General features: G+C 32.9%; 1 protein-coding gene across 1 annotated transcript in view; it reads left to right on the forward strand.

The window, feature by feature from the left end:
- Nucleotides 1-499: 499 nt before the first annotated feature.
- Nucleotides 500-26,383, forward strand: part of LOC125059361 (Down syndrome cell adhesion molecule-like protein 1) — a 114,512-nt gene continuing 88,628 nt past the window's right edge. Inside the window, exons 1-2 of the mRNA XM_047663757.1 lie at nucleotides 500-621; nucleotides 14,206-14,264. Coding sequence (XP_047519713.1) covers nucleotides 14,219-14,264 — 46 coding nt within the window. The 5' untranslated portion in view covers nucleotides 500-621; nucleotides 14,206-14,218. The remainder of the gene's footprint in view (nucleotides 622-14,205; nucleotides 14,265-26,383) is intronic.

Genomic DNA, 26,383 nt, shown 5'->3' on the forward strand with positions numbered 1-26,383 from the left:
GTTAAAAACTCGATTTTCGAAATATTTCAATTTTCTTAGCGGGAAGTTAAAAAGAAGAATAATAAAAATATGAATTAAAATAAAATAATGAAACATAAAATTTATTTTAATTCGTCCAGCAAAGCGGGCGCGAAACGGCTAGTATTTGTATATATTAAAACTGACAAACTGACTGACTTCCAGATTTCCTGCTGCTATAAAACATCGTTGCTTAAATATTTTGCGATATTGAACGCTGTTCTGAAATGAATATAAAGTATTCAGACAACATGTGGGTATATACACAGCACCTTGTACAAGTAATGTAGGGTATAAAACAATTTATTTTAAAAGAACAGTTACTTTTATTGATATACGGTTAAAATATCTTTTATATAATGGTTCTACCACTGTCCAGGGAAAGAGCTTTCTATATCATCATCATACGAAAATCTAGAATTGTTTAGCAATCGTAGCAAGAATCGTAGCCCCGTAGACCCTCTACGCCAGTGACGCGCGAACCGTTGTATAGGGTGGTTGTGTTTCTGACGACTACTGTACGCGGGAAAAGTGTTACCTCGATCGTATAATAGTTTAATTTGTGTTAATTTGGAATGATTGTTATAGTATAAGATAATTTCGGTAAGTAATGTATTATATATTTAATGATTCGTTTAAATTTTTGACTTTGACAAAGATTTTAGGCGAGAAAAATGAAACATATCTGAGTATTATTTGTTAACTTAAAGCTTAAAGTACGAACTGATTAGAGGACAATATTCAAACACAAAACGATGTCATGATAACTGTCTCATTTGTTTCGATTTATTGACATATCTTTAAAGAAAATGATTTAATTATATTTAATCCATAACCTCAATAATATGAAACAAATACATAAAAGCTACTCTTTTTCTACAATACATTTGTGTGTATGGGTAACTAGTTTAAACAATATATTTATGACTATTATTATTGCAAATTATTATCCATCAGAGGCTAAATTAAACCTTATACAACTAGTACTGTTAATTCTAAAGCGCTCGAATTTAATGTCTAAAGCAGACAAAGGCAGCTGATTGGATAATTGTGATGAAGACTTCATAGATTGGCAGAACTTCAGCTACAGCAAATGTTGAATAGTCTCTAGAGATTAAAATTATGTCAAATCTTAATGGGATATACATAGAATAATAATAGATATTATTAATATTAAAGAAAACACTTTTTTACCGTATTGAAGTTATGTATTATTATAAATTTACAATTATTTTACATAATTAAAAAAAAAACGACGTTTCGCTCGCTTTACAGCGTGCGTGGTCACGGTGACTGAAGACAAAAGGTGTTGAATGTCAAAAAGTATCACAGCTGTAGAAAAAGTTGTGTTATCTGTATTTATTTCCCCGGAGTTGGTATCGACTAAAATATGGAGGTCTCACGGTGTCCTCTACCCATTTCTGCCAAAACCCTCCATCTTCTAGTCGATTTTTCTACAGTTTAAAAGGTTATTAAGAACTTATATAAAATAAAAATAAATAATAACGCATCTACCTTTTTAGGTCTGGGCCTCAGATTTCTGTACCTGTTTCATGATCATTAATCAATCCAATAGGCAAGGTGATCAGCCTCCTGTGCCTGACACACGTTGTCGACTTAAAGGCAAGCCCCCTCTCTCATGATCTTCTCTTTCACCGTTCGAGCTGAATGATAAATACGCACATAGATCGAACCTACAACCTCAGATATGAGAGTCGCACGCTGATACCACTAGACCAATAATGCGCTAAGATCTAAGATCTTATATAAAAAATGTAATATCAGCCAATTGTTTAAGTGTACGATTCTTTCACATGCAACGACTGCAAGTTCGAACGTGTCACAAAATAACAAATGAAATTATACATTTTCTTAGAATTCACGTTCAATAGAGCCTTTTCTTAGTAAAATGATTTATATTGCACTCCCGGGATTTCAAGGAATAATACTTTTTTGATGAAATTGCTATTGTGTGCCATGTGTATAAAATTATTGGAATTCGATTTTTATGATTTATATTAATGTAGTACGAGCAATTTAGACAAAGGAAGCCACAGGAATGTCCAACATAATTTTAGGACTTACAAACGCTTTAAAAATCTCCAACGTATTACTAATCAGTTTGATTAGACATAGACATATCATTTAGTACAAAAAAAAACACATACACATAAACACACAAAATAACAATAATCAAAGAAACAGATTTTTTTTTTCCTTTTCCCATTCGGTTCGTTTCAAGTGTGTAATGCGTGTGTGCTGTGGATGTAATAAGCCCTGGCTCAGCATTATGCTGAGGAGCAGAATGTTCCACAGCGCTGGTCATTCTGTCAGAGACCACATCAAGTAGTTCGCGCCTCAGTCGCAAAAAAAAAAGAATGTAATAATACTATGTTGTAGAAAATAATAATAATAAAATATTAGTAAAAGTGAGCAGTATAAGCAGGTTTTACAAACCACAGCGGTTTTCTAATGTAACTTAATATTTATTTTTGTAAATTATTTTTTGTAAAATTAAAAAATAAGAATAATTGTAAGATTCGCTCTCTCTCTCTCTACGTAGAGACGACTTCCACAATACCCTTCATAAGACACTTTCTTTTGCGAACTGTAAAATCGACTCCTTTAACAAATAAGAGTACTCCCTCAAAGGCCGGCAACACACCCACTTAAAATGGATGTCCATAGGTTGCAATGACTGCCCTATTTGGGCGTCCCGTAGGCTAGATTACCGCCCTATTCTAACAACAAAATTTGGCTAAGTTTAATAAACAGTACTTAGATTATAATATTGATTTTGAAACGATCGTAAAATATACAAAATCTGACATTTAAACAAAACTTCGTACTACTGCGGTGTTTAATGTAAAATAACGTGAATCTCCCTGGTCTTTTGTCTCTGGATAATTTAGTAGTATTATATTCTGTGGCATTAGTTACTGTAGCAACCGATTGTATTATCTCAAAACAATGAACAATTTTAGCGACGGTAATGTATTTCTGTCAAATTTCTGACAAGGGTTTGACAATGTACATTATAAGTACGTGTCGTCTTTAATTACGTCACAACAGGAAAAGCGAAAGATAATTTGTGTATTATCTCTATATATATAAAATTCTCGTGTCACAATGTTCGTTCCCATACACCTCCGAAACGGCTCGACCGATTCTTATCAATTGTTTTATGCATATTCAGTAAGTCTGAGACTCGGCTACTATCTATCTTTCAAATCCCTAACGGCCAAAATTAATAAAGTATCCTCAATCTATGATTATAACCAATCTTGGACTGATTCATATCTAAAGACTGATCTCCAATCTGCATGCCAATAAACATTTCTGCTATCCGATTGTTTATTTGACAAAAGATTGACAGCAATCTTTTGCGTGATCCTTGCCTCTCGACCGCGTTTCGTTCAATGCAATATATATATATGCAATATGTTGTGTTCAAGCATACCAAAAGTTTGCTGTTTTTGGAACGAAATAAAATAAGTAAGACTAAGGGTCTGTTTCACAATGTATGGATAAAGTAGCAAATAGCTATGCAACGTTTTGTTTGTTTTTTTGTTACGAACAAATAAAGTTACAAAATTCTATAGAAAAACATAGAACCTTAACCTTTTTGTTGGTCATTTAATATTACTTGTAACGAAACGGGCTGTCATTTTCATATGGTATTTTTGTTTGTTAGGTTATTGAGTATTTTAGTACATATTATTACAAATGTAAATTTTCTCTGAGTAGTTTGTGTATGATGTTTTTGTGATTCGAGGTTGGTTCTTTAACTTAAAAAAATGTCTACGCAAAAACGTGAAAGAAGCGTCAATTTCAGCCGGGAAGAAGTTGACCTTCTAACTTCGCTTGTTGCTGACCATAAAAATATATTAGAAAATAAAAAGAGTGACTCAGTCACCTGGCAGGAGAAAGAGCAGTGCTGGAAGACGCTGGAGACGCTGTTTAATAGCACAAGTGGGTAAACTTTCGCAGTGCTAAAGCTTAAAGAGGGCTACAAGAAAAAAGTCTGCCTTGATACATGCTGAAACATATCTTACAGGAGGTGGCCCTAGTGCTGTTACTCCTCTTACCCACTATCGAGGAAAATGTCAAAGACATGATATTGTTGTCTGTCGAAGGAAATGAAAGTCAATTGAAAGGAAGAGCTTCTAAATAAGAGAAAGCAATGGGCATTTGAAGAGGAAGAAAGAGAGCATAAAAGAGAATTATGGGCCATAGAAAAAAATATATATATGTTAAATAAATTAGAAAAATAATAGATTTTGTGCCTGGAGCGAGGATGTATTGTATTAAAAATTTGTATTTTTATTTAAATAAAAGCATTGAATTTTTATTTCATTTATCACAAAATGTTGTAATTTATAAAATATTATAGTAATAAAGCAAAATAATCACTTATAAGATTACTTCGCACACTTGCATTTCCCACGTTGTCAATTGCGCTTTGATCAATATCATCAGCTGGTTCATCTACTTGTTGCAGTAGTTCAAAATGTTCATCTCGCATATCAATAGCAATATTGTGCAACACTGCACATGCCACTATCACGGCTTGTACACGAGATACTTGAAGCAAAACCTTTTTTGACAAACCGATTTTTTCCAAACACCATATTATGTCCTTTCCACCACATTTCTGCTTCGTATTTGAGATTCGTTATAAAGATGTTCTGCTGGAGTCTTGAGGTTTTGAAGTGGAGTTAGTAGGTAGTATCTATAGTAACAAATATTTTTGGTTGTAGCTAATATTTAATTTTTTTTTACAAAAGTTGATGAAAAGATGAAACCTGCAAGAAGTCATATATGATAGTCATCACTTTGTGTAAAAGTGTCTCCAAAGCTTCTTTTGTTAACCTAAATCTAAATGTGAATTCGGCGTCATTCAGGCTCTGGATATAATTAATTCTTGTCTTCTTATGTCTTCGCACAGAAGTACGTTGTCTTCTTCCAGCTTCAGAATTACTATCCCAATCGGATAATTGCATTTAAACTTCCAAATCACTATCACTAGAACTGGAAGATGACGAAGATGAATAAATTTTCCCAATGAATATTAAGTTAGGTCGCAATCCCAAACCCAAATCATACGAGTTTCACCGATAGCAATCCGAGATTGATTTGGCCAATCAAAGCAACTGTCAAAATGGACAGATAGGTTGTTGGCATGAGTAAACATTCATTTTCATACAGAGGGCAATCTTCAATCTCTTATCCGCCCTCTGAACGTTTGGTTGATCAATTAGATTGGTATCTCAGTCCATGTATTGAATATTGGCATGATTTTCTTTAGAAATGGATTGAATTGTCAGTCTATGACAGCTAAAATTGGATTGAGATTGCATATTGGTTTTGGCCGTAAGTGATAAGGCGTGTCCACCCCAAAAAAAAACTTTAATTTTTTCGAAAAAAATTTTTGTTTTTATTTTTGAATGGTACATCATACAAAAATACATACAACCCTTAATTTTCACCCCTCTACGATCAACCCCTATTTTTTATTATTGATAGTTATTTTTATAGAATTGATAAAACAAACGTTTGCCGGATCAGCTAGTGTTAATATATGTTTAGAATTGTATTCAATAAACATATTAATTTATTAAAACTAATTTCAATAATACATGATTTTTTTTAAATTTTGGAATAAGCTATGTCATCAAAGATGGTACTTATTTTAATTGACACATAATTAATTTTTATTTATGTAGTCTTCGTGTGTCAGGCATAGGAGGCTGATCAGTAGGCCGACCTATAGTAGATAGGCAAGTAGATTGATAAATGATCATGTATCAGATACCGGAAACTGAGGCCCAGACCTAAAAAGCTTGTAGCACCACTGGATTTTTTAAATTTACATACTAGTTTTAACTTAATTTTATTACTAATTAAATGATATTAGCATCTTGCATACGTCTCTCAGCCTCTTTACTTAAGTAGCGGAATCATATGCGGAATTGGCGACTGCGACGATAGACAGAATATATAGATAGATAGAATATAATTTTTTATAATCAACCGTAATTATTAATAAGGTCCAGTTTATGAAATGTATTTAAATTGTGAACAAAGACTTTCAATATGTCAAAATGTGACACTCTATCTGTCAAAACAAATGACAAGGGTGGACATTTTATGAGATGTGCTCTTTTATTATTTCACTACAACTTCACTGAGATAGGTTGACGTTGATTAAAGTAGGAAGAATGGATTGAAAAGAAATTTTATTGGACCGAAAGTAATCGCAAAGTGAGAATGGCAATACTTTGTAAGGCTGGGCATAATGCACTGCGATATTTCCATCATAAGATGAATTTGCTTTGATGGTAGCAACATAATATTTGTTGGTAATTGGCAATATTTTCAATTAAATTCATCGACATAGACATAACAGTTACAAAAACACACATATAAACACACAAATGAACAATTATCAAAGGGAAAAAATCGGTTGTCTGTAAAGTCGGTTAACTGACGATAGTTGAACGTGACAACGTCATAAGAAAATACTGATGGAATGGTTGCATTTTCCAAAAGAAAATTTTAATGTAATTTGTTTGATAGATATTTTGTATATATATAGAGGAGGTAAATGGAAATCACAATTGAATTGATCAAGTTACATTTATTTGTACGCATAAATACAATTATGTCAATTTTTTAACGAACGGACGCTGCCGAACGCGGTGGCCGATTGTGCCTCTTTGTCGCTCGTTCCGCGCTCTCGCTTGCACTTAAATGGAACGCCTCAGAGCGAGGTAACGCCGCATGCGTCATGTTTTTCGTGCGTGCAGCCGGCATTTTTGTCATTTATTATATTTCACATTTTTTTAGTATACTTAAAACTTCTTCAACAAAACGCGAATATATCATTTCATTAACATACAAAGTTTACGTTTACTTCGGTAATTGTACATCAATGTTTGTGTAATAAAATAAAAAAATAGATTTGGTTTACTGTGGACTTTTTTAATACTAATCTTGGTATTTTTACAACAAGTACTGTTAATTAGTACCACCCTTGGACGACGGTCCAGTAGCTTTGTGAGAGCCCATTAGACTTTGGCCTGGGCCAGCAAGAACGGCCCATTATTCCTGTATAGTAGTTTTACATTCCATTTCGTGATTTCCATGGCTATACAGAAAATCCACTCTTTAGATAGGACTGTAATAAAACATCAGACTACGACCAATATAAGGCGGATGAAACCGTGAGGCACAACTAGTGTTATAAAAACACGGATAAACAAATATAATAAGCGAGGGCTTCTATAATTTACCCAACGCTTCCGGCTTATGGAGACAATATTAAAACCAGCTTCAATAAATCATGTTCCGTACACTCTTAGCGCCAATAATTTCCCCAGGGCCGAACGACCAGTTTATCTTGACCCCTCGATACACAGTTTACACAGGATATCTTGTATATTTTAAAGTATTCACTTGTTTGAACATCTTTAGTATCGATAAGAATAGTTCCTTACTGATAAAAAAATATTACAAGGACTTTTAAGTATAAGTGCGGACTAACTATATAAATTATGGGTAATAAAATAGGAATATCAGGCTGTTTAGGAATGATATCCTTATGCCCGTATATCCCACACCAACCATAATAACACATAATTTATCTACGAACTAAATTATAAACTAATTAGTATGACATCTAACTCCTAAAGTCATACGTTCGAATCACGGCCTCTAATGGACGATTCTTTCTATGTGCGCAATTAACACTTACGGCGAAGAAAAACATTGAGAGGTCATCATCGATAGACCTAAAAACGGCGTGATCAGGCAAATAACGCTGACTATTTACAAGTTAGTTAAAAGATCGTGATCACAAAACAGATAAATATATTTTTTTTTTTTCAACAGACTATATTTGGAATACGGATCTCTACGTTTGATATATCTATGATAAAATGTCATTTGTTTATTAGTAATTATAACAATCAAATATACAGTATTTACAATTTTCTTAAACTACATAGTAATAGTAAACAAAATTAAAAGTATAGTCCCTGTGGCAGTGTAACTTTATCGCTGGCAGCATTTCCTAGCTGTATTGCGATACTTGTTCGTTGAGTAAACCACCAGCTCTGGGGCCACCGGTACTTATTAATATATAATAAGTAACGGATACTCTATAAAAACCTTCACTTTAACTTTACTTTATTTCTCGGACCGCAGCTCTTCCTAAATTGGTCAGCGTAAGTGCTTTATACGTGTGAAAAGGCAATAAGTTTTGTTTTTATAAACTTTCCTACATAAAGATGTTTACGCAATATTTATGAGGGGCGATGTTATTAAATAGACCGTTAACAAAGTTTTGAAATATTTTCCTTAAAACAGAGGCCTCGTGAATCATTACAAGACCATTTTGTACGTTTATTATTAACTTAGATTAACAGGCTTTGTACTGAGCAGTGTATGAAGAATCTAATAGGACAATGGTTAGACATTAGAATTAGTTTCTATACAGTGAAGTAACAGAATCGGGCAAAATATATTATAAAGAACACATCACATTGAATCACCTCTACCTGGAATCTCGTTTCTGAATTCACGTCTAAAACATATAGGTATATCTTCTGTGTTTGTAATTACACTCCTCCTAAACGGCTGAGCCGAATTTAATGTGTCAAGTAGATTTATTTATTAAAGTTTACCACATCATACAAAGTACTAAATCTGCGGCATATTTTACAAAATCTTCCATCTAGATTCGAGAAAGGTTTAGAATTTTAGACAGGACAACGTCTTTTGGGTCAACTAGTACAATAAATCTACCTAATCTACCGAAATATACTGCTGATCAGCAACCAAATGTAAAAAGTAAGTGACCAGCGACTAACTCACTTAAGGCATGTACCATTTGGTCTGTGCCGGGGTCCGAAAGGGCATAATGTGTGTCGTAGCAAGAGAAACAGAAATGAGGTGTAAGAAATTACTAAGATGTTGCCCAAGGTACAATAAACGCAAAAGAGGATGACAATTTAGAAGATGGATAGAGAGAGAGGTACATGGCGGAGAGTGACACAGTGCAGACAGGAATGGCGAGACTTGGAGGAGGCCTCTGCCAAAATAAGGATGAGATTATTACTATTTAAAAAGAATGAGATGAGAAAAAAAAAACATTTTTTTTTAGTATCTGAAATAAAAGTATATTATTTTTATGACAGCTTGTAATTGGGTCCGCATCTATTAATTTGACATAAAGCTTCTTTCATTATATCATCTGCGATGCAAATCGGTTGGCTAGCTTTTGTATTTAATAAAACAATAAATTCCGGAAAGTGGATTTATTATTTGTATCCCACGATATAACTGGCCAATTAGCTATATGGTATGCCTGGGGCATAGCGGCTAAAATAACATCAATGATATTTTAGCTACGCCCAGGTAGTCCAATATTATTGTAGTTCGTCCGTGGGAAAATTAAAATGGAATTCAAATTTCGATATAGGCAAGTAGATGATCAAGTCAAGATCAGTCAAGATCAAGTGCCAATCATAGTTTGACGATGTTTATTAAAACATTTTTTATATAACAGGTGGCAAACGGATAGGATGCTCACCTGACGTTAAGTGATACTGCCGCCCATGGACACGATCACCCAGTTGTGGAATGACGGACGTCGTCGAGGTAATACGGATGGTATTTTGTATTTTGCCTTGACGTTCTATGATGAAACTCAGCTGCAGGTATAACCGAACAACTCCTCTAAACTCTCTCCTCGGTAAGAGAAGATGCAGAGTGACCCCAAATCTCTACGCAACGACAAGGGATCAAGCCGCTCGGAATGTGACTGGTCGTCGACGGTTCGAATCGCTCTTCGTTGATTACGATCAAGCCCAAGCTGATACTGGGGAGACTACTCCCGTCCAGAAGTGAACACAGTACCATATGGGGCCAGATTGCGAGTTGCAAGCCCGGATTGAAGTACCGTCTAGCCTTGCTGAGCACACCAAGGTTCTTGAGGCTAATTTAGCCTTCCCTGCCAAATGACCGTGAAACTGAACGTCATTCAAGATGTGAATGCAAAGTATTACAATGAGGCTTTAAGGAGAGTATCTTCGAAAAGAGGAGTAGCGTAAAACGTGTTTTGATATATTTTCACCTTACGAGCGAGTCATTTATGTAGTTTGTTATCTATTATCAATATTTTAAGTCATCTATAATATTGTTCAATATTAGAAAACCGTGCGGACCATAAAAAAACATTTTGTTCAACAATATTTTAGGTTAGAAAAAACAAACTATTATAGGACAAAGTGTCTATTGTTTTGAAAATATCTTCATAACAGCGAGTTACCTTAATATTTTTAATCAAAAATCCAGTTGTAACATATTTACAAGCTCAATTTCGGTAGTAAACAGTTTGCCATAATGAAAACGCAATTTCGCTTGAGTAATTAATGCTTCCACGGGGAAAACCCGCATTGAATTCTTTCCCTGCTAATTAGTTCTTGTTGGTTAACGTTATGTACTTAATGAGGTTTGGGAGCTTTTTATATATTCATTTAAATTGCGTTCATACATAGGCTGTATATATTGCAAAAATTATATATAATAATCTAAAGCAAATTTAGAATTTTGATAAAGTTTTTGATATTTACTACATCCAGCTTCGTTTCGTTTCTTCGCAGCCCATAGACACCCATCTTTAGTGAGCGCGTTGCCGGCCTTCGAGGGAGGAGTACACTAGATTTTTAAACATTTGGAGGTCGTGTCTCTGAGGGAAGACCCCCACCCACAAACCACATCAAATATTTACTAAGGAAACGAAGCATTAAAGATCAAATCCAAAAACATTCACAAATCCGACGCGATTAAATTGATTCCAATCGCACTTGTCCCGAATATCAATCGGGAAATGATCGAAAAAACAAGTCGATTCTGCAACATGTTTTGACCTAAATGTGTCGGAAGGCAACGTCAACAAAACGCTTAAATTTTTAAAATTCAATTTTTGTGCTAACGGTACCTGAGTGTAGCTTGAAATTTTAATATAGTCACTGTTAATCTAAAAACTTTTTGAAATTACTATTGTATGAATTTTTAATGTTTCAAAACCGGGTTATAAAATAGTAAGAATTTAAGGTTTTTTGTTTTTATTAGTTGCGTCAATGCAATGAAAAGTATGTCAGTTTTTTTTAGTAAATGCCGTTTGCCTAACGTTCATAAGTTTTCCAAACGTGTACAAATTTTATTATATTAACTATTAATTGATAAAAAAAACGCCACATAATATTCGTGAACAATTATATTTCACCTCGATAAAAGCATTGTAAATATATCAACAATATATAAAGGGGAAATAATTATTGTTCATTATTATTATTAATACTAAAGTAAATTATGTATGTTTTCATGTTTGTAGCTCAAATATTACTGAACTGATTTCAAAATTCTTTAACCATTACAATTTATGTGATTTATTTAATTTACACACAAGTATTTATTTACAATATGCTTAACCTACTTAGCTAAAATAATGCTAATTAAAAACGGATAATTAGAAAACTAAACAAATTTAAAAAGTTTGGTCCCTGTGGCAGTGTATTTTTAATGCTGGCATTACCTCGCTGTATTGCGATACTTATTCGTTCATAATTAGAATAACATTATCTATTAATTATAAAATTAATTAGGTAGATTTAATAAAAAAAAACTTCGAAAATTTCTATGATATTATTACTTTGATTCCTCGTTTATTTAGTATTGTCTTTTATTGACATAACTTTTACACATTTAAAGAAAATACTTTTTTACTGGATTGAAGTTATGTATTATTATAAATTTACAATTAATTTTAAATTTTTCCGACGTTTCGTGTGCTTTACAGCGTGCGTCGTCACGGTGACCGTGAACTTAAAAATACATAAATTCAACCCGGTAAAAAAGTGTTTTCCTCGTTTATTTATTAAAGTGTTTCCTGTGAAAATCCCTCCAACAGTAGGCTAGAGATGTCTATGTACAGTAAAATAAACAGACCGAACCATAAACACAATAATAAAACCACAGGCTCTATCCGAATACGATCAGCGGCTCATGAATAAATTTGCAAGAGTTTTCCGACTGATAACGCTCTGTAATGTCTTTGGCTGACAGTCGGGTGGCTGCGATTTATGTAAAACTAGGACAAACGATAAGTTTCGTGGAAGTTTTAAAGAATGATAAATTTCAGAAACACGATGGAATTGGAGTTTTGAAAAAAGATGTGAACAATGTTAGGATTGCTTTTGAAGTTTAGTTTTTTTAATTTATGCATCCCGCATTTGTTTATTAAGACTTTCAGGTCTCACTCCTGATTTTTTATATCTTCTGTTACATTGGAAGTAAAAAGCTATAATTGAACAATGGATAATGAACAATAAAAGAAGAAGAATTATTTCCTCTGACGGTATATGGGCTCATATACACATAGTGTTAAAAATGTGATCCGCCTTCTGTGCCTGACACATATCGACTTTTTGAGTCTACGGTATGTCGGTTTCTTCATGTTTCACATAGATAGAAATTCTATTGTTAAACAGCCGTGAGTAGAACTCATGACCTCAGGTTTGAGGGTCGCACACCCTACGCTCAGACTTTATTATCCACTTAAAGTATATTTTATTAAATCTTATTTCTAGACACTTTTTGCAGTGCCTTGATAATTTCCATCAAAAATATTTCAACAGTTTCAGCGCAAAGAAGATTAACAAATACATTCGGGTCAATGAAACTAAACAAAAATAGCATTTTTTATCAACTTATGCAATTTTAATTATTTATTTATGTACGCAGTATTTTTTTTCTTTCATATTAATTCAATCTACCACTCTACCAGACTCAGTGTAACACGCCTATATAGTCTGCCTCACTCTAACGCGTATTGGCCGCACCAAAATTACGTCATCGTGTGTTAGGTATATTTTTGTTACGGAATTTCTTGATTCGGTCGCCGCGCTCAGAGCCCGCGATAAAATTTATGCAATAGATAAAAATTATTACCTACAGGGTTTTATTTTTTTAATTTTTAGTAATCTTTTCCTAGTTCAGTTACTTCCAGTTCACCCCACAGAGAACACATTTCAGAATCCTGTGGTGGGTTGTGATGGTTTCGAGGTTAATGAATGTAATCTATTTATGTTTTGTCACACTATTAACAATCATTGACACACACATTGTTTAAAACATAATTTATGGTCACCCTTTGGGAGAACAGTAGGCGATTAGGGCGTATTGACCTCGGCTGGTGAAAAGCCTCTGAATTATTAAGTTTTTAGTTTCCTTATCATTTTCTTAGATACTGAGTGAAAATGTAGAATAAAAAGAAATTTGTATTCAAAGAGCGGAAATGGGTTTTTTGTTAGAAGAATATTTCGGAGGAATATTTTGTACAAGATTTATCTTTCAGTACTTTTTATTAATTTTGATAATATGAAAGAGCTGATTTGGCCTAGTGCTTCGGATTCACGGTCGTATATTCGAATCAAGGCTGTCCACCAATAAACTTAGTATGTTTAAACTTAAACTCAAAATATCTTTATTCAAATAGGTAAACAAGTACACTTATGAACGTCAAAAAAGAAGTTAAATTAATTGCAAATTCACATTTACTACCAGAAACTTTCCGCCACTTTAAAGCTCGTTTGATGAAAGCAAATGGAGAAGAGAAAAGCGGACGAGGAGCTGGTATTAGATTTAAAATCATCAGAATAAGGCCAATTATTGTAAATACTCTATTATAAAAAATAAATAACGTATGTGTACGACACGCCTTATTATACGTTTGTAACAATAGAAAAAAGGTATTTAATACATTGAAAGTTTTATTCTAACGCATTATCTAGTTAAAAAGATCGCAAAATGAAAATTTACGATGACAGTTAAACCAATAATAGCAACTACCAAATAGGGTTAGGTCAAACCGTGTTAACTGTCAACTGTCAGTATTAAAACTAAGGGTGTCGGTATTTTGTGACGGTGTGCGCGTGCATCGTAAAAATTTACTCTCGTCTCTCATAATTTTTCCCTAACGCGCCAAATTAAGTATAACTTCAAAAAATATTAGTTAAAGGAGAACATCGTGAAGAAAGAGGCAGCCAAAAATCGACTGCGTTTGTCAGGCACACATGATAGAATCGTCAATTGTTAAATAACTGATTCTTGTCTTTTCAGATAGACATCTAAAATGAAAGCTGTAAACGTCGCGGTTCTAATAGCTGTTCTTCAGACCGGTAAGTATTTCTTTATAATTAATATGCTTCATTCGTTTCACTTTGCAGCAATGAATTACTTTTTACTACTACATCGGGTTCAATATATACAATTATGTATTTAAAATTATTAGAGCCACACCCCGAGTGCTTACAGGTGATGAATGCTTGCTGTAAACGGGTATTGTGAAATGATAATAATTAAGCTTGTAAAGATCTTTAAAATAATCTCATAAAATTTATAAAGTTAGTTTTGAATAGAATATAATGAGGCTGTAACATCATTGTCGCTCAACACTATAACACATTTTTGAAGTGAAACTCTATAGGTGCATGAGGGTAAAATTTTTGAAAACGTCAAGAAGATGTGCAGCTTTTTTGTCGAAGAAAAAAGAGAGAGCGATTGAAAGAGTGTGAGAAAGGTGAATTAACTTTTAGAAATTCTATTTTTAAAATTAAAATTACCTAAAGAGAATTTATGAAATATTAAGTATTATATATTTTATGCAAAGTTTTTTGAAATCTCAAATGACGAATTGTAAATTAAAATGCCACGTGTTTTTATTATCGAAGAAATAAATTTAAAAAATTAAATTTACAATTTGTATTAATTTAAGACACTTTTAATATTTTAGTGAATTGTATTAAATTCTTAACATATCTACCCTTTTCCCTCCCTCTAAGTCTCGAAAATCTAAAGTTTTAGATTTGTATAAATATGAACAAGAGCTAAAAATTAGTTTGCCAAAGAAGTTTCACTTCTGACATGTGTACGCACGCACTTTTTTTCTTCAATAATAGTAAATTATATGTGTACAGAATTCTATTTAAATAACATTAGTTTGAAACATACCTTACATAACTTGTATAAAATCTCAAAACCCTAAAGTAGCGCGAGCAAAATAAAATTAATTAGAAAAAATATTCTACTGCAACTAGAACAAAAGACAAGGGTTCATTAACCCACCCTAAGTATATAAAAGTCCTAGCATTTAAATGTTCTTTAAACTTATTACGTACAAAACTTTTTTTAAACAGCCTCCAAGAATGAAAAGCTTTAAATATCGGGTTGGAAAAATCCTTGAAGATGTCTCAGTTTTTAATGAATAGGAATTGCAACTGAATTTCTGCATAATACTTAGTTTAACTTTCAGCGGGAATTAGCCTAATTATAAAGGGAATAAATAATACTTCCAAGTTTGACTATAAGGCTTAAGGCGATCTTACTGTCTCTGGGTTTTATTCTCGTAAATTCGGTTGTACCGTTAATTTTGGTGGTGGTTGTTGAAGGGATGTTCAAATAAATGAAACTCTTTGGTGGAAGCTAAGTGTCAACCGTCTTTAATTGTTTAAAATAAGGGCTTCTAACATAACATTAGTGGGGTTGTGACGCTGGACTAACAAAAAACTGTAACTTATTTATGGGTTTTTAAAACTATGTGACACATCTGTTACCTATAAGGAATATAATATATCGACCTATTGTACATTTTCGTAAACGAGTATATTATATTACAATTTATGAATGTATGAAAAACTAAATAGCTAATTATTCACTATTAAAACTGACGTTTTACAATTTATTGGCTACAAGTGTAAGATGACTGATAACATTTCGTTTGCGTTTTTTATTAGTTGTATAATTGTATATATAATAATAATATGTAACTTAACTAACATTAGGTTAAATACTCGTGACCTTGTAAATATTATTATTTAAAAAAATCAGTGGCGCTACAATCTATTTAGGTCTGGGCCTCAGATTTCTGAATCAGTTTCATGATCATTTTTCAATTTAATAGGCAAATAGGTGATCAGCCTCCAGTGCCTGACACACGCCGTCGATTTCCTCACGGCGTTTTCCTTCACCGTTCGAGCGAATGTTAAAATATTAATATTTATTAGTAACCATGTAAAACAGCTGTTTTTTTAAATAATAAATAAATCGTTTATTTGTAAATAAAGTGGTACATTTAGATCGATTAATTATAAAAAAACCGCACAATTAGCAATATAACAATAGGCATGCAAATGTCATATTAATTTTCATAAATTATAAGATAAGTTATTTATAATTTCGAAACTTATGGTCTAAATATTCGCCCACGCTATATACTACGCCTTTAAAAATTTACGCACTTTTCCCTTGAAAGCATAACACGGCAGTGATCTATAACTTCAAGGCAGGTGATTAAATGGTTTGATAGCAATGGCGTAACAATTTTTTGCATAAATCATGGTGCAACAATTTACAGTCTCTATATATTCTCATAAGAAATATCGTTGTTACTCAAATATATGCAACATCTCTTTGTGTTCTAGAATAATGATATGTATTAACAAAAAATACTTCGTTAGTCTAGCGAAGCCTCAGCTCATTACTGCTTCAAATGAACAAAGAACAACTTGTGAATAATGCGTGAACGAATGAATGAACAGCACCTCGATTATTCCGACATGTTATAGGATTTTTTTGCCTACTTTTGTTTCAGAAATGTAAACCGATTCGTGTTCGGTAATTCCATCGGTTTTATAGGTATCGAATTCGATAACATTCTTTATGTAACAGTATAAATAAAAGTAACAGTGCTTGGACTTTGTTGTTATTATTACTATAACCTACTTTCAGTATTTGTATGCATTTCGCATTTGTTTTAAATGCACTGTATTGGGTTTGAACTAGTATTTCTTTTTTGTATTGCATTATATTAGTTTGTGGAACGCGTTTTGGGATTTATCAATTATTAGTAAAAAATAAAGCTTCATTTCTCTGTTTTATATATAAACTAGTGGACCCGACAGACGTTGTCCTGCATGATATTTCAAGCAATTAGTAAAGCAAAGTATGAAAGTACCGACTGCAGCGCCATCTGGCGGGCTGATTTGTGAATCTAAACCATTTCCAGATCCCCTTGAACACACACAAAAATTTTCATCAAAATCGGTCCAGTCGTTAGAGAGAAGTTCAGTGACATACACACTCACATAAGAAATAGAAAATGTGAAAAAATCTATTTCACTTTCGACGGTGGATGCTGTGGAAGCTTTTCCCATGAACCTTACGCTTGACTTCAATAATTTAACTATGAGTAGCTTTTCTCTAATAATCGACGTCAACGGCTAGCTACCACAAGTTTCTATACTGTGTTTCGGTAATATCGTCGACGGTTTTCTGTGCGACAGTTTTAAACCGGTTTAAACTACTACTTTCTGTCATATGACGTAGATTTTGAATTGTTACGTGAGTTTAAATATGTGGTTTCATTTGCATTGCTTGTTTTAAGTTTCCTTTCGTATTGTTTTATGGGTTTTTGCTTTGCAATGTTTTTTATACGCAATGTGTTGTTGTAAGTTGGAAAAAGTTTCAGTTAAAGAAACTTTTTAGTTGTTTGTTTTGTTGATTCCTATAAAAGCTTAGCTCCGTTATATATTAACATCTATTAGGTAAATATATTTAATAATATGAGACTCTGCGATTAATTTATGATTTTCAATACTAGTCCTTAGGTATTAGTTGAGTGTTTATTCATCAGAATTTTCAATCGATTAACCCACGATCTTATTCACAAACGTGATAAAAACGTAATTAATTAAGAAATCGTTTGTCACCACTTTAAAATATTTGATATAAAACTGTACGCACTGTGATGGACTAGAATAACTTTCAGTAGAAACAATATGACAAAAATAAAATTTTCAATACAATGTGTTTATCAGTATGGAGTTCATTTTTTTGCTAACGTTCCTTTCTCTTTACTGAAAAACAGCAAACGAAATATTTTTTTTTTTTTTTTTTTTAAATGCTTCATCCATCTGCAATCAGCCTCTTGGCTTTTATCAGATTTTTAGGGGAAAGGTTGGCAATTAGGGAACGCAAATCCAATAATTTAATAAAATGCCCGCAGATATAGTATTGCGTTACTACCACGAATATAAATAAGAAAGTAATTCGTTGGTAGTAATAGTTCGTACTCACGGAAACTAATGACAACTCATTTACACATTTTTGAACAAGAATTAAATTATTATATTAACAATAAACTTTAAATAAATTTATTAGTCATAATAGTTACAACTTTTATTTAAATTTTAACGAGCGTTAGTGATTCCTGAAATCGTTCGAATAATGCACTTCTTTTGCTACGTTCCACGTTCACTCGATAATAATAATAATTTATTAGCATGAATATATGTAATGTAATTTGGCATATGATGATATTAATACAACATATTTTTCAAATAATAATATACCATTATATAGGGAGTTTTTTTTTGGTTAATGGTTGAGATTATGTTTTGGCATAATACATTTATCTTTGTGTAAACTTTGGCTTACCGTATAGTATTGTTTCAAAAATATACAAGTTTCGTGTACGAAATAGGAAATTTCTGATGAAACAGCGATAAAAACCGGAATGCATTTGACCCCAAAAATGCTGGTACTGAAGGCTGATTCGCGGAAAATATATTATCAAGAAAAAAATATATAAATTTAAAGTAGCAGGGCTCACTGTTTAACTATTTAAAACCTTAGGCGTATGGAACAGTTAAATAAAAAATGTTCAGTTATTTATTCTCCGATAGTTGATTACGTTAGTTTTTACAGTTGAGCCGAGTGTTTGTTATTTTTAACTTACCATCAGTATTTTTGTACATCGTGTGAAAATTCACGTACTATACAAATTGTTTGGAAAATCAATGTTTGCTGTCATAACTAATATATCATAAACGAATACTTTTCATGGACCCGGAGTGTGACTGTCTCCATAAATTATATTTAGATATTATATATACTTTTTTAAGGTAATACAAATATATGCCTGACCACAGAGCCCGGTGTAAACATTTTCACATGTTACCGTTATCTATACGACGTGATATTGCGGACACTATATACCTCATGAAAATTGCTACTGGTGCGGTCGATTGTACCGAGCTAGTAAGCAAAATAAACCAAATACATAATAAACCACTTAGAATCTAATAAAGAAGAAAATATTTAAAAAACTAGCCGAAATCGTTTATTAAAACCTAAACATCACCAAATATACAGTATTTACAATTTTCTTAAGGTATATAGTAATAATATAAATAATTAAAATAAATGAGTAAAACTGAGTTTTTTTAATTGAATACGTACCTACTGTACTGTGGCACTTCCGGCATAAAGGTTAATTTTAGGTTTTACCTTTGTCTTTATAAGAAAGCTCGTACTTGGAATTCTGAGCTTTGATATATACATCTGTACATAGTATGTTACGTTTAATGAGACTTTGATAGGTAGTTGAACTCAGTAGTTGATTCAAAGTTACGCGTAACTTTAAACCCAACCCCATCCCTAAAGGCCAACGAACGGCGAGTTTAGAAACTGCTAATTCTAAGAAAATTATTTAATCACGCTATAATTTGTTCTGTAATTATAGCTATTGTATATAGGAACCTTAATAAAAGTCTCAACAAGAACTACTTATTTATTCTCATTTAAATTTGCTCTTTTCTCAATAGATTTTATATGCATTGGTAACACCAAAAATAGATCCCTTCATCAATGGTGAGTTTTTGTACCACACGTTCCAAAAATTATTGGACTATTGGAAGTAATAATGTAATGCTGCGAAACAGTTGCAGTAAATAGTAAAGAATACATATATAACATAACACATAGCGCATTATTTATTTACTGTTATGTAGTTAAATTCAACTCCTTGACACCACAGGCCTAGTAAGAAGACTGAAAACACAACCACTATTACACACAGAACAGAACTAGTGAATTATTGTTAGTGCGCGTTAGTATTAAGTGCTCAACAGTGAGGGAAAAAATAGAACAGAAGCATTCAGCAATGGCATTCTGATAAGGAGGGAGCTTGTAGTTTATTGTTTATCAGAATGCTAAATCGTAAAATGACTGCTTCACGACTGATTTGAGCGCGACCGCCGCTGCGAAAACCGCTGTGCGAGTTCGAAAAGTGAGTTACAGAATCGCAGGGCAGAGTGTCTTCCGTTTAATAGAGACTGTGAGTAGTGTTATTGAACCTTTCTTATATTAAATATCCTTATATGTACATAAGGTTATACTTAAATTACATATTATTTTAAATTAGGCTAGATCGAAATAAGTAAATTGTTAATATTGGGCTATTAAATTTTATTAATCCGAAATTATGTAAATACTTGAAACATCGTTTAGCTTTGGTATTACAACTGTTCAAGTGGTTGGGACATGGGCATGCGACGGCAGAACCCCAAGATCCTAACTGAACTGACAACCTGGTGTCAAGAAAAAACCCGGTAGACTGCGTTGGTGGGATGGAGTTGTCAAAGACTTCTAAATACTAGAATAATAGGGGTTCGAAGTACGCAAGAAGCACGAAATAGATAGTGATGGCGAAATTATACTAGAGGAGGCCAAGGCCCACAAGCCCTATATAGCCATTGATGTTGATTACAAATAGTCACTCATTTTATTTGAAGAGCGTAACGTTTGCTAGTTTATGATAAAAATACCGGTTTTATCACAATAATGCTGAATGACTTGGTATATTTATTTAATTAGACAATTAAAAATCGTTGGTACAAAGCAGGTTATACAATAATTAGGATTATAAATTATTCTCTCAATTTCCAGATGACATTCATTCTGGATAAGAACCAAGAAATGAAAGGATACAATTGAACGAAACACAATTAAGACCTCAGTCTTAAATATTTAAACAGTTCTAAGGAAGTTTAGTTAAAGAATTTATAAGAAACACAGTCTTTATTAAAAATGGTTTATTATTAGACCCGAGTTATACATTTATTAGCGGGCACGGCTGTATTTTTAATATCTTGGATATATAGTTTGTTACTAAATGATAATGCAGCATTCTAATGGTGAAAGTGATGTCAATAAAATACAATACTATTTACTTACACTGTTAATTTTTACTATTATTATTATTTTAAATTATTTTATTTTTTGCGTCTGAGGCGCAAACTAACTGTTGTGGTCTCTGGCAGAATGACCAGTTCCACAGAAGCAGCATAATTCTAAGCAAGGACCAGTTACAACCACAACACACACATTTTTTTTTCTTTCCATAATTTCTGTTCTTTTTCTTTTTGATTATCATTATTATTATTTTGTGTGTTTCTGTGTGTGTGTGTTTCGTTAGTAATAAATGTTATGGCTATGTTATACATGTTATATACTTTTCATAATTGGCGTTATGCTGCTATCAAACATATATAACATACCACTATTTCAAAGCAAAGAAAAAGGTTATACGTTAATAAAGTTTAATATAAATGCGCAATTTACTTATCATTGTATTCATGGGAAGTGCCGCGAGGTACTTGTAGTTAGCTAGTTCGTTAAAGATGTCTCTTTGAACGCATACCTCGTGTATTAGATTATGTGTGACCCTCGGCAGCTTGTAATATTGTTATTTCACTATATACGAGGTACATATAAACTTAGTTAGATATACCGCATGAATTAATCTATTATTTTAAAGTCACACCGAGGTAGTATATCGACTTTTTTAAGTCTTCCTCAATGTTTCGCTCAGATTCAAACCAGTGACTACGCTACTGTGGATTTATATCTATGGAAGCATGTTTGTATGTATGTGTGTTGTGTATTAAGTCAACAATGATTATGTTAGTATAACAATGCTCTATGCATGCATAATATATATTTTTATATAACTGGGGGCAAACGGGCAGGAGGCTCACCTGATGTTATGCGATACTGCCGCCATACAATCACATCACCAGCAGGCTCGCAAGTGCGTCGCCGGCCTTTTAAGAATTGGTACGCTCTTTTCTTGAAGGACCTAATTTGAATTGGGCTGGCTTCACATAGTAGTGGTGCGTGGCAAACTGCCTTAGAAAACGCTCAGTTGTGAAACAACGGATATCCAGCTGATACGGGTGGAATTTCGTATTCTGCCTCGTATTCATTTCAGATGATGACTCAGCTGCATGTATTAATCCCAACAACTCCTCTGAACATTCTCCATGGTATATGCGGTAGAAGATACAAAGGGACCCCACATCTCTACGCAACGCCAAGGGATCAAGCCGCTCGGAAAGTGACTGGTCGTCGACGATTCCAATCTCACTACGTTGAATACGGTCAAGTGGAAGGAGCTGTTACTGGGGACCTCCCATCCATAGGTAGTTAAAAAAATAGTTAGTAGTATAGTAACATTACAACCAGAGAGGGTTGAACATTTTTCAACTGTTGAAAATCATTTGGAAAATTAAACTCAACAATTGTTCATCGTCTGTGTTCATTTAGCATCCAATTTCAAGAGTCTAATGGAATAGGTTTTTACATAAAAGGCACGTATTTAGGACTCTGAACATGAATGGTGCTAGTTAGGCATTCGTTAAGCTATATTGTGATGAGTACAAGCTATTTTTAAATTGCGTATGAGACTAAACTACTATAGAAAAGCTTAAACTAAGCTGTTGTAACAAAATTTAATTCACATTTTTTCTATTTACTGTTCTGGATAATTTGTAGCACTACGACGACTCATTGGTCTAGTGGTTAGTACCCCTGCCTGCGAATCCATGGGTCCCGGGTTCGATCCCCGTCTGAAACAAACATCGATGTGATGAGCATTTGGTGTTGCGCTTAGGTCTTGGGTGTTTAAATATGTATTTATATGTCTATCTATCTATAATATGTATGTATATCCGTTGCCTAGTACCCATAACACAAGCTTTACCAGCTTAGCATGGGACTAGGTCAATTGGTGTGAATTGTCATTAAAAAAAAAAAATATCAAGCTTTAGTGATATTCATTTAAAATGTGAAAGTAATAATAATAGGAATATTTATTAAAGGACAAAGACAATATGTAAAAGGGCGTTTTTACTGCTAAAAGATTTTTCTAAACAAGTCAGAGGTAAATAATATAAACATTAAAACATAAAATACAAAAATATGTAATAGTTAAAATGTTATGAATAGAACGTGAAAACAAATTTAAAAAGTTTGGTCCCTGTGACAGTGTACATTTAATGGTGGCTTCAATTCCTCGCTATATTGCGATACTTATTCATTAAGCGAGGAAAACACCTTATTATGTTATTTTTTTTTGTACGGCATATAATTTAACCTAGCTTATAAATACAAAAAAAAGAGCAATAAAAACAATAACTGACCTTAAAATATAATAACTAAAATATATTATTAAAAGACGGCACACAAGGCCGCACAGTGTTGCCCCGGTGTAATATAGCCTTTATGTAGTGACGCCGATGGCTAATACTTTTGTAATTTTAGAAAATAAATAAATATCTATTCAATATTAAGTTTACATACATGTCACTGCGTCTTCTAGTGCTACGAATATTATCAGGACGAAATCGTCGGTATCGCTATTATATGTGTAATTAGCAAAGAAAAGTGTCTGGCTAATGAAAGAAGATAACGAAAAAGCGCGGAAAATTAAAAAAAAAATAGTATGGTATCCCTAAAACTTTGATATATTTTGTGGATTAAACTTGATACTTGATTTTATTTTATTATTTTTTACATTGTTAGTAACTGTATGTCTATGAAATTAAATACTATACGTATTTAGTCTTTTACTATTGATACTTAAAATTACTAGCATTGCAAGGAAAACTAATACTTTATTTATTATAAAACACAACTTTATTCGGAATAATCAAAATCAGAATAAAACAAAGCATAGGCTATTATACTTGTTAACTATTCGGAAAAAATATATGATAGAAATAAAAATGAGTAATTGCATGAAGTATCAAGTCAATAAATCATTCTAACCTAAGAAATTCAATGACATTCTGTGTTGCCATCCGAAAGTTTTCAAATAATTCAATTATCTTCTTTCATTAGACTGTAGTCAAAATACAGATCAAAAATATCAGATCTAGAAATACAGATGGTGGGTATCGAACTAAAGTTTCAACAAAACATCTACGAAATTAAACTAATAACTAAGAGAGATATATATATACTAGTGGACCCGACAGACGTTGTTGTCCTGCATGATATTTCAAGCAATTAGTAAAGCAAAGTATGAAAGTAGCGCCATCTGGCGGGCTGATTTGTGAATCTAAACCATTCCCAGATCCCCTTGAACACACACAACAAATTTCATCAAAATCGGTCCAGTCGTTTGAGAGAAGTTCAGTGACATACACACTCACAGAAGAATTATATATATAAAGATAGGAACAGCGCTGGTTGCATAAAAGTGTTCAAATATACAGATTCCCTCTCAATTTTCGTGTTACCCTACTAAATGTAAATCTATTGAAGCAGCGTTTCCTGTCATTTATAAGTCTGTACGGATAGATCAAGATACGACACGTTTAGCGAAGTGGCTGCAAGTGAACGTGCATTAATGAAGCGACGGGAGTATAGGTTTATCAAGATTTGTATTATGCTTCTTTGGTATTTATTTATTAACTGGCGGAACCAAAAGACGTTGTCCTGCATGATATTTCAAGTGATTAGAATACTAAACAAAGTATGACCTACCTACTGCAGGGCTTATTTGTGAATCTAAACTATCCAGGGCGTCATCCAAACTGTATGAATTGTATGGTGGTTAAGTATTCTTCATTTTTTTAAGTTTCCGCGCAATTTTCTCTTTTATAAGAACCTTCTTCTGACAATAACAAACACAACAAAAAAGAATTAGCGCAATCGGTCCAGCCGTTCACGCGTGATGCCGTGACCAATGGAAATAGGGATTCATTTTTATATATATATAGATTTACAGCATATTTACCATCAACCATAATATATAAGCTAACTTCTATACTGTACAGAGTTGTTCGGATAACCTGCAGCTGAAATTCAACATCGGCTGAATGTTTTATATACTTACTACTATTATTAGGATAACTATTATAGTTTTCGGGCAAATTATTAATGATTAAAAAATGGTTTTCCTGTTTATAACACAAAGAAACTTTTTATTCGTGAGAAAATAATCGCCGGGCAGTTCTAATTAGTTCATAGCTAACTGAAATCCGTTCGAGAAAACTACGCGAAAGTAATTGAATAGTTTTAAACTCATAGTCTACGGCCAAATAGAGATGAAAAATACTGCGATTTAGTAGATTTTTCTCATACCAGCGGGATCAAGATAAATTTGAATTTCAATATAAAATTTCTATCAAAAGATTAAAAAAGAAATTAATATACTTACTTTTCCCTCATATATATCCCGCAATATATATATGAGAATATTATGTCTGTATATAAATATAGTGATAAGTTTACTAGAATAGAACATACGCACAATGTGTAATACTCGGAACAAATGCAGGCTGCAATTTCCCTGTACAAGACTATCTAAAGTTAGTAATTATTTTTTGGGAAAAGGGATACTCTTCTTTAATAAAATCCCAGAGGCTCTTTTATGTCTGCATTTTAATAAATATATTTAAAAAAAGCTGTGTAAAAAGGCTTACTATATACTAGGCGATATTTGTTTTAAAATAAGTGTTGTTTGACATAGTCATTTTGTATGATGATTTGCTAGTTTAAAAGAGTACCGAGAGTTTTTACGCCGGCTTTTTCTCTCGGCCTACACCCTCTGTCTTCTTTGCCGATGAGTAGGGATGTCTACCGATTGAAATTTAATGACGTGGAATAAGCGATACCTGTATCTTATATTCCATGATAAACATATTTTATTTTTATTTTTTTAAGTCTTGCGGGGGTGGTGAGTATCCCAAGTATTCTTAAAGAACGGTTTCTTTGTACCGAGGCGATATGTGTGAAGGCGAAGGTAATTTGTGATACTAAGGGCCAGACCAGTCTGTTGCTATCCCAGTAAACAAAGACGTTGCGCCTACTGCTGCTGTCTCTGACACTATCGACATCGAGTGAGTTAACAGTAGCAATGTTCTGTATCTTATATATTTAATTAAAATATTTAATTTTTGGAGTTTACTCCTTAAGAAACGATTTGAGTTATAAGGCCCGGTACGGAAACTTTATGAGGAGTAAAATCAAGTGTAACACTAAAAGTTAAGGCGTTATGTAGAAAGAGACAAACTATCTGTAGGATTGAACGTGTAAAAGAATAAGATGGAATACATTACAAAGACTTTTCTATTTTGAATTCACGTTTTGACAGCCACGTTACAACATTGTC

This window comes from Pieris napi, chromosome 19 (assembly GCF_905475465.1).
Source record: "Pieris napi chromosome 19, ilPieNapi1.2, whole genome shotgun sequence".
Lineage (NCBI taxonomy): Eukaryota > Metazoa > Arthropoda > Insecta > Lepidoptera > Pieridae > Pieris > Pieris napi.